The 10,693-nt window shown below is 42.2% G+C and overlaps 1 protein-coding gene across 5 annotated transcripts in view; it reads right to left on the bottom strand.

Moving 5' to 3' along the window:
• The window catches only part of dgki (diacylglycerol kinase, iota), a 61,547-nt gene that overhangs the window by 25,744 nt on the left and 25,110 nt on the right, over positions 1–10,693 (bottom strand). For 4 of the 5 annotated variants that reach the window (XM_069139872.1, XM_069139874.1, XM_069139875.1 and 1 more), the window contains exons 2-4: positions 8,450–8,558; positions 2,680–2,775; positions 53–127 (exon numbers count right to left, since the gene is read on the bottom strand). In XM_069139872.1, the coding sequence (XP_068995973.1) occupies positions 53–127; positions 2,680–2,775; positions 8,450–8,558 (280 nt within the window). The remainder of the gene's footprint in view (positions 1–52; positions 128–2,679; positions 2,776–8,449; positions 8,559–10,693) is intronic. The other variant, XM_069139873.1, reaches the window with a different exon arrangement.

Below are 10,693 nucleotides of genomic sequence, written 5' to 3'. Positions count from 1 at the left end.
TGTGTGTGTGCGTGTGTGTGTGTGTGTGCGTGTGTGTGTGCGTGTGTGATACCTTTTCTAGCTGCTCTATGCAGCCGGTGTGAACAACGATCTTACATGCTGCACATTTCCTCCTGGGGGCCGACTTCTTAAAGGAGATACAGAGCACAGAGGGCAGAGTAAGAAACACACACATACACACACACACACACACACACACACACACACACACAACAAACGCAGGCAGCGTAAAAACACGCACATAAAAGCACACAGACCCACAAACGCACACAGTGAGATGGGCTCAAGTAGCCCCGACGTTTTACCTCTCTTCAGTTAAAAAAGCTTCAACAGCATAGTGACACGGCAGGCAAAGAGTTTATCTAACTATACCAGTAATTAGCACACAACCTGCTCAGTTAAATTTTCTTTTTCTTTCAGTGACCACTAATGCTACCAAACACACACACACACAAGCATGGAAAATATTATATTTTGCTAAAGGGCAACTAAACTTTGAATATGCGAACATATTTTCATGATATTTCATGACTGGGCCCAAAAATATGATCAAATTCCCTGATTGGAAAATATTTGTTCTAAATTCTCTGGAGCCACAGGAACTCTGCAATTAATTGACAAAGCGTTCTCAGCTGCGTCCCTCAGGCGGCCTTCATGACGAGGACCAAATCGGGTGGGAATTTCTTTCTTATGTCACCCACGACTTGTTAAAGCAATCTCAGATTCCACTGAGGTTAGCTTATCCTTTTCAAAATTGATCGAATTAAAACCACAACAGAGGTTTTAAAAATGGTTTTCATTGTGAAATTATTTCCGCTGCAGCTCGATCTTATTGTCCGCGTCCTCACACACTCGCTGTAATCGGCGACCACCAGTGGAGGTGCACCGATATGTCATCACACTACTGTGAGAATTAAAGGTTGTTTCTCAGCTCTGCGTTTCCAGGTGTTCATCGTGAGAGGCGTGGGGACGGACAGAAGGTCCACAATACCTATAATTTAAACACTTTCTGCTCAGTTGTGGTTAATGACACCGAAGAGCCCTTTTAACGCCGCTCTCAGAGGGATTTTCTTGGCTGCTTTGTAGACGCGGTTCATCTGAATGTGAGAGGGGCATCCTCTTTAAAATAACAGTTAATTACTAGACTGCAACACGGTCCATTTCCAGAAACACTGGGACCACCTGGTCTGTCAGTGAACATGAACTACGAAGGACCACGATATGACCCAACTGAATTTCTTGCATTTTACTTTGGTAAAAACGTGGAGATTTAAATTAGTGCTTTGCATGCACAGCAATGAAATCTCAAACTATTATTTTTTTTTTTTTTCACTCCTTTAATGTGAAATCTAACGTTACCGCTGCTGCAATCAACTGTTGCACCACGCCGGTAATCCTCTGAGTGTAATGCCTGGCCGGTGTCCAGCGTCGGCCCGGTGTTTTGACAGGCTGCACCTGGCTGCCCGCAGATTACCTCGGTATTACCGGCTACCGAGTCCACATCACCTTATCGCGCCTTTTACCGAATTGACGCGATGTCTGCTCTGAAGACGCACGAAGGAGACGGTGAACCGCAGGAAACGCACCAGAATCAGCTGACGGGATTAACTTTGCTTAAATCCAGATGATTTCATGACGAAATATGAAATAATTCAAAATCCGGTTTAAATAAACTGACCGCATTTTCCTTTCATCATTCAAACAATGTAGTGATTTCTTTGTTGTCGTGTGTATGCTAGGTAACCAGAGGAGTGCACGAAATCTGCGCGAGGATACCGAGCGCTGCCGAGAGGTCTATTTTAATTTCTAATTCAGCAACAATGACACGGCACAATAGCGGGGTTTTTTTGTGCTCGCCTCCCTCCCCGCTGCGTGCTGCTCTGTTTCTCTGTCTGTCGACAAACAGTAATAAAAACTGTTTCTGTGTTTTGGGTGGATAACAACAAAAGACAAACTGTTTATTCTAATGTATGCAGGGAGGAGGCGTGGAAGAGAAATTCCACACGGCAACTGTAACTCAGCATGTAAAAGCTCTCCAGCGGGGTCGACTAGCGGATTTCTATTGGTTTTAATCGATACGACAGTTTACCTGACATATGACGTAGTTATAAATCTGATTCGTGCACATCACACACAACTTATCACATCAAAAATATATATTTAGGAAGTGAATACAGTGAATATTGCAAAAAAAATAAATAAATGCAATTAAAAAAAAAGATTTGAAAACATTTTAATTGATTTTTTTTGTTTCCGTTTTCACCAAATTATGTATGATTAAAAGTTGTGATGTGATTTTTTTTTTTTTTAACTTAATTAAAGCCGCTTCTTTAGTATGATTTAGCTTCCTGACCTCCCCCTGTTACATCATGTTTTTATGGAAGCAAATTAATTAGTTTATATAATACAAATATTAGTTTTGACAGATTTGACAGTTTGCTTGGACTTAAAGTCTTAATGTAATAATTTAATAAAGTCAAAGAGGTTAGATTAGAAAAAAAATCTTAGAAAAACAGCCACTCAGGAGCTCATACAAGACTTCAGGGCGTTTTTACTAATAAGATATATAACAAGAGAAGCACTCTGTCTTTCACTGTAACTAACACACACACACACACACACACACACACACACACACACACAGAGAGGCGTGGTCGGTGTGGAGTGAACACGACTCACTGCAGTCTTTAGAAGGCAGGCGTCCTCTCCCAGATAACACAGCTCTCCTGAGCAACTCGTCTCCATCCACAGGTGATCTCCATTCACCGCGTTCTCCTGCAGCCAAGGAGGAATAAATAATCAGATAATAACTCGCATTGTCCTCGTGCGCATCTCACTCTCGCCCTTTTACCGCGACTGATTATTTTCCAGTCAAATCAAACTGCTGCCGTATGCACATAAACACTCGGCAGCGAGCGCGGTCAACAAGTGTGTCAAGCACATAATTGCCGCTGCTGAGTAGGTGGGTAATTTCACAGTGCGTGTTATCAAGGTGCTAATCAGGGGCTACCGACTCGCGTGCAAACACACACCTACATAAACATGCATCCGTGCATATATACTGATCAGGTTACAACCTGATCAGTATATATGCACGGATGCATTAAGATCATTAACAGGTGAAACATTAAGTGTAATGCAAAAAAAAAAAAAAGTTTGTCAACACAATTCATTTTCAATGGGAGGGGCAAAATATTAGGAACACCTCTCGGTTATTATGACCAAGTACAGGTAGACAGCAACGCAAATTACAGCCTCAGAAATGACCGTTAATATAGATTTAACACCTCTCTCAATCAGAATGAATAAGAACAGAACATTATAGTCAGTAGTTTTAACATTATGGTGTATGTTGTATGTGTGTTATTGTATATATTAACAGATATTACATGTGTGCACAGACATTTAACAGCTGACTGATTTACTGAAGATGTGGGTTTCATCGAAGAATGAATTATTGGCCCTTGGAGTTACTGATTTCTTTTACTTATTATTATTTTACATACTTTGGTAGTTAAATCAATTGCATTTCTTTTTTTAATTCATTTAGTGTTTTTCAGTTGTCTCTTGTCCTACGAGTACAGGCTGATGATAAGCGACCGACTGGCCAACTAAAGCACCTTAAAACGGAACCTCGGTAAATCAACCGCTGAGCGTTTATTAATGAGTGATTACGTGCAATGATTACGTATGTGCTGTGTGTGTGTGTGTGTGTGTGTGTGTGTGTGTGTGTGTGTGCGTGCGTGCGTCTCGTGCAGAGCGATAAAGGACAGCGATGACGTGTTGGAGGTGTCCCTGTAGACAGAGCCCGGAGGAAATCTCAGATGTGGGCCCATAACTGTTTGTCTACTTACACCTTCCTATTAATAAAACAGCAAATCTGATTTACTATTCATTATTGATGCCTGAATCATTTGGTGCCAAAACTGTCACAGATTATTACTAAAACATTTTACATATTCATTGCACAGGATGTAATTTTCCGCACTGTTTCTTACGGGACTAAGTGGCTACTATAAAATCTGTTTGAACAGGATCGTGCATTTTGGGTTTTATAAAAAAAGAATAAAAAAGGAAGCTTTGTTTAATTTTGAAAGTCATATAAAGAACTAATAGATTGTGTTTTGATAGGTATTTGTAGTTAGCGGATCTTTTTGGATGAGTACAGATGTTCAGTTACCGCTAAACATCCTGGAAATAATCTCTGCCTGACTATTCTGGGATGTTTGAGGAAAAAGTGACTGATTGCAGAAAATTTAGTTGACCTTTTTCTGATAAAATGTCTCTTGTAAATGATTAAAGATTTATTTTTCATTTCCTTACAAGATCACAAGCTGCTTGAGATTGCAGGTTGTGCCACAATTGACATAAAACGTGATTTGTGTTCGTCTTTGTCTGGTGAAATACCTTCGTAAATGGAATTTTTTTTTTATTATGAATTTCAGTGGAAATAAAAATACCAGGTGAAGTTTTTGCTGCACTTCTTGAGTATTGCTGTGTAATGTGCAGAGTTGTACTTCTCCATAGCGTTTTGACATTTCCCCGAGCACTGGGACATTTCAAAGCAGGAAGCATTTTAAAATTGCTGTGATTCATTATTTCATAAATAAACTCCATTAAAATTCCTTGAAGTTGCATCTCATGTAGTCGTGATACATAAAACCGTCTTTCCCATGCTGAGTTATGAAGACATTTTATGGTAATGATCAAAAAGAATAAAAGAATATAGATGATCGGGGTCCAAGCAAACTGCGAGCAGTACCCTGCACACACTGCAGCATTGTTGACCAGTTGTCCAGCAGTGGTTTCAAACCATTGACACATCAAACTTTATCCTTCAACCCAGTTATATTTTGTTGTTCTCCTCTTGTGAACAAACATGCATAGTATCCAGAAAACGGAAACTGCACATCGATCATCTCCGCATTTATTGTTGAAATCGTATTTTAAAACTTTTTTTTTATGTTCAGAAGTTACAATACTGATACTGCAACTTCAAAATACAGTAAAGTTTCTATTTCACACTTAAAACACAAGCACTGTAACCATAGATACAGTACCTGGAAATAGCAGTGTTTTATCAGTTAATATTACTACTACCATCACCAAAGATACAGAATTATTTTATTTTTTTACAGTAACTTACTGCCAGCAGTTGACAAGTAACCAACTATGATTTGTTTTACAGCAAGTTACTTGTCAGTTGCTGCATGTTAGTAACTAATTTTTTTTTACAGTGTAGGATATGACATGAATTTTAAAGTTTTAAAATGGTTTTACATCACTAGGGCCCATTTAGAATGCCCCGCCCCTTTATGCTGAGAGTCCAGCTGCTCCCCTGGAAACACGATGATGTCACAACATTCGTGATCATCGATGTCAGAACCTTCGGAACGTACCTAAAGACTCAACATACGCTCGGTTTTTTTCGCACCGTTCCTGAAACTTCGCAGACATCAAGATGAACAACAACTCTGCACAGGAGAGTAGCACTTCCAGCACCTCCAGCACTTCCAGCACTTTCAGTACTTCAAGCACTAACAGCACTGCCAGTAGGACCAGGGGCACGATAAGATGGTCCACTCCTGACCTTCAGACCTCCACAAAAAGGTCAAGGGCCTCTGTTGATGGACCTGACAGCTCAGAGGAACCGGCGGGCCCGTCTAGCAAAAGGAGCCGCCGGGACCATTGGGAGGATGATGAGGAGGCTGCATCGTCCTCAGTCCAGGGCCAACGTAAGCCCATGATGTGAAATTACACACGGGAGGAGTTATAATCAGTTCACGTTCTGCAGATTTAAATATAACGGGCAGAACGGGTATTCACAAAGTGGAGACTACTTCCAAGATTGGGAATTATCCAGATATCAAAAGGACAGAGTTCAAAGAATTGAGTTTTTATTAACCTTCATTGTTTTGGGGAGGAGACAGACATCCCAAAACCTGCACTATCAAACCAAAACTATCTGAATAAAAAGATATCGAAAGAAGAAACATGTTTATTTATAAGTGAACTCGTTGGTAGATGGTTTTTTTTCACTTTTTTGCTTATAAAGAAAGCTAATAGGTTTTATTATGATGGAGGTTTCAAATGCCTGTGACGCTCACCAAGCCGACGTCTTTCTGTTTTTTCTCGTACATAGACGGCAGCAACAATAACGAGGTTTTTAAAGTAGCTGTGCGAGGCGGTCTGAGAGGAGCCGCTGACGATGCGGAAGCACCGAGCAAGAGACATGAAACAGTAGCTGAGCGCAGAGGTAAGTACTCTGATTAATGAAGGGCTCGGCTTGATGCCGGGGTTATGTGAACCTTTATATTAGGTATAGTACAAGTTCATGTTAAAAGTTCAGTTAGATGGCGGACAATGTCATCATTGACGTTCCTGACAACTGCAGTGAAGCTAAACATATGCGTGTTTGTTTTCAGCAAAATTTACCACAAAATACAAAGAGTTGGATCAACTCGGCAAAGGAGGCTTCGCGACCGTCTTCGCCGGCTACCGTCGACATGACCGTTTACCAGTAAGTGCTGCACACGCATATCAACACGCATAAAAAAAAAAAAAAAATGTTCAAGACGCTCTAACCAAAGTCCTCTTCGTATTTCGTAGGTAGCCATCAAACACATACTGAAAGAGAACATCGTCCGCAAAGAAAGGGTACGTGGGCAACACCGAGTACTGCCGCAGTCGTCACTTTTTACGGATGAATTATTGCTGGATGACGGTTGTCGATTTATCTCTCTGTCCATCAGGGCAAGAACGGGAAGATGGTGGCCTCGGAAGTGGCCGTGTTGTTGAAACTGGACGAAGAAAAAAACAGTTCAGAGGGGGAATGTGGATACGTGTTGCTGCTGGACTGGTACGACCTGCGCAAGGAACTGGTTCTGATCCTGGAGAGACCGACGCCCTCCGAGGACCTCTGTCACTACATGCTCTGCAAAGGGGAGCCCATGCAGGAGGAAGAGGCCAAGGTAAGCTGCCGTTCGGGGTCTCGGGATCCTCGCGAGTCACCGCCATCGACACACTTTCTCGTCTTAATTCCTCCTCTCGCTCTCTCTTTCCGTTTCCCCTCTTAGAATATCGTCAAACAGCTGGTCGATGCAACCAAACGGCTTCAGGACCAGAACGTGTGTCATCAGGACATTAAGTTAGACAACATCCTGATCGAGACGGGCGTCAGCCTTCCACGCGTTCGCCTCATAGACTTCGGTCTGAGCTGCTTCGTCAAGAAACGCTCGTTATACAGCAGTTACCGAGGTACGATGACAACTTCCACGTCAGCTTTTCACTGATTTATCAATGCGAGTTTTTTTTTTTTCTTTCCCCAACAACACCTTCCCTCCCTCATCCTCACCATCTTATTGTTGTTTTTGGTGTTTTCTAGGCGCCCATTCACACATCCCACCAGAGTGCGTTGGTGGTAACAGCTACAGGGCGCACCCCATCACGGTGTGGCAGCTGGGAGTCACCCTGTTCGAGTTGCTCAACGCGAGGCAATTTTCCACCTTCCGGTTCTTTGTCGATTTAATACCGTTCAACTGTGACCAGATAAGCGACGGTAAGTAAATCGCCCAAAATACTCGAACCTGTCGGCGGGCACAAAATCTGTTCGTTGTTGTTCACATTCTGTCGTCGTCATTCTTCTTTCTCTCCAGAGTGCTACGATTTCCTCTGGTCGTGTTTGAACCCAACGCCCGAGAATCGTCCCACGCTGGAGCAGCTAAAGGGTCACCCGTGGCTTAATGGACCACAATAGAGGTTCAGCTGCAGTTCCGGGAAGTTTCCTCCCATTTTCCCATCAGGATTTGTGCTTTGAAACCTCATCAGTGGCATTTCACCCATGTAACAAACAAAAAAAAAAAACTTTAATTAAAATAAAACCCAATGAATTCGGGGGTTTTTTTTTTTTTTTTTTTTTTTTTACAGTACAATGGTTGCCAGTTGGCCATTTCACACCTCGACAAGTTTTTTGTTTTATTCCAATTTGTTGGCTAACAACAATAATAATTCCTTGCATTAAGTGAGGGCCTTCACACCACTCGGTGCTCGGGCTCTAATAATAATAATAATAATAATAATAATAATAACAAAGACAGGAGAGTTCCTTGCTGCTATGTTGCTTGGACCCATAAAAATGGCTGCCTTTTAAAAAAAAATTATTTCCACATGAACATACGGCTGTTGAAGCCAGTCTGCTGACAAATCTGTCAGTAAGAAAATCCAAATGTAAGAGTGACTCACCCCGACAGAAGAGAAACAACATGGACCTGGACAAATATCCTTATGTGCAGTATTTGGAGCCGTATCAATGTACTAATGTAGAGTTTTGTTCATATGTGAGTCTGCATGTGTGAAATCGAGCAAAAACATCAAAAGTATAATGTAATAAATACATAAGAACAAGAGAGGAGGGCAGAAATCTGATCGGGAGCGTGTGTGCATGTCTGACCGTCCAGTCCACGCAGGTACGGAGCTCCTTGTTGGGGCCATTGGACGCAGGAGGCAGCGAGGGCTGCGGTGGACCGAGGTAATGGAGGCCCGAGCGGGAGATCGCCTTCCTAGGAAGAAACAAACAACAACAACAACAACAAAAAAAGCACTCAGTTATCGTTATTACAGACGGCCGCCGAGACGGACGCACAAACTCAGCACAGCCATACTTTGCCGGTGACACAGCTCTCTCTCTCTCTCTCGGCACAGAGCGGCTGAATCCCAGAGAGAAAATTAGATCTCGGTATGATTTAATATGTAAATTTATTATTCATATTATGAGAGCGCATTTGAGCAGGCTCAGCTGGAGATATATATATATATATCTATATATAGATACATATATCTACATATAGATATATATCTATATATATATATATAAATATATATATGTGGTTGAGGAGAGCTGGGAACAGCTTGGAGGAAGAGACTGCCAGAAGCACGTCGGGGATGACGAGAAAGTCGGAGACAGATCGGTTCTGTCAGAAGATGACTCAGCATGTCATGTTTAAAGGCTCGGACTCTTCCCCAGCTCTACTTCCTGTTTTCTTGTTTAGATGTTCATCTACTTCTGTTTTAAATTTTTTTTTTTTTTTTTTTTTTTTGCCGCAACCCACATCCTTGGCCATCTTCTGCAAATAAAGAGCGCAATACTCGCCGTCACCCCCGCCCCCTCCCACCGCAGCCACATGAACCCACTGCTCCCTTCACATCATCATCTGCCTGCATGTTCATCGACCGACTGCTCATCCAGCATCTACACGTTCAGCTTTTTAAAACAAGGGGAACGTCCCTTTCTCTTCAACGCGATATCTCCAAAACGCCTCGATGGCATCTCTTCAAATTTGGCACGAACGTTCACTGTCCCAAGCGTGGACTGATTTTGATTATTTATTTATTTTTTGGGTGGAGTGGGGGGGGGGGGGGGGGGGGGTGTCAAAAGTCAACGTCGCTGTAACCTCACGTCCATCCCAACCTCAAATTTCTTAAAATTTGGTACGAATGTTTACTTGGACTTAAGGATGAACTGATAAGAGTTTAGGGGGTCAAAGGTCAAGATCCCCGTGACTCTCATGTCCTCCCATTCTTGTGATCACCGTATCTCAGGAATGCTTTCAGGGAATCGTCTTCACATTTAGGACAAATGGAAGTTTTCTTAAAATTTGGCACGAGAAAGAGGTTAGGGGGTCAAAGGTCAAGGTCAGTGACCTCCCACTGCTGTCAACTCTGTGCGTAACAAACACCTCGAGTGAAGCTCTTCAAACGCGACACAAACATTTAGACCCGAAGATGAACCGATTACATGTTGGTGACCAAAGGGTCAAAGGTCACCGTTACCTCACGTAGTGATTGTTCAGATCTTCCAGGCTCTCGGGTTGAAGATATGTGTGAAGCATCCACATTTTATAATTTGCAGCAACATATATATTTCAAGCATCATCTGCTGTCGTAGCGACAGATCTGTGTTTTTACTGGCTAAGAAACCATATTTTAAGTTTTTTTATATTTGGGTGTGCAATACAGGAAACAACAACCCATCCAACATTAGTTAATGTTAAATTGTAGAGATCAGGAAAATGTAAAAATTCCTGCACTGGAAGGCAGTGTGTTTAATAAGCACCACTTTTATAGTGAACTAGTAATTATGGGAATGAACACAGGTGTAGGTAGGTGTGTGTGTGTGAGTGTGTCTGTCAGTGGGTGTCTGTCAGTGGAAAAGGTTGCACAGTGAGCATCTGACCCCACTGTTGAAAGTTTCAGTGGCCGTCTGTCTAAAATTATCAACCAGGACAAAGAGGAGTCCACTTACACGCCCTGTAACTTGATGACACACCCTGACACACACACACACACACACACACATACACACACACACACACACACACACACAGGACACCTGGGATAAAAATAGCATTGCGTGGGTGACAACAGCACAAATGCAAGGACGTATGGTGACTGGACATACGCCACATAAAATGGGGGGACGACACACAAACACGCGCAAAATTATCTAAACTACGCTATATTCAGAATTTCTGAGAAATGTGTATTTGGACTGAATGATTAAAAGGTTCATTCTCTTTATTTTACAAGTCCGGTCTTATTTCTAATGTTTCAGTCCTTTTGCTTTTGGTGACATTATATTCGTAACCTTCGGCGCTGATCTTTGAGGACACGGCAACGCGCTAAAACCGAGTCCATT

The sequence above is a fragment of the Embiotoca jacksoni genome, unplaced genomic scaffold, assembly GCF_022577435.1.
Source record: "Embiotoca jacksoni isolate LCO1_2020_lvr unplaced genomic scaffold, fEmbJac1.0.p SCAF_86, whole genome shotgun sequence".
Taxonomy (NCBI): Eukaryota; Metazoa; Chordata; class Actinopteri; family Embiotocidae; genus Embiotoca; species Embiotoca jacksoni.
Note: the sequence above shows the minus strand (reverse complement) of the source record. Positions and strands in the feature narration are given on the sequence as shown.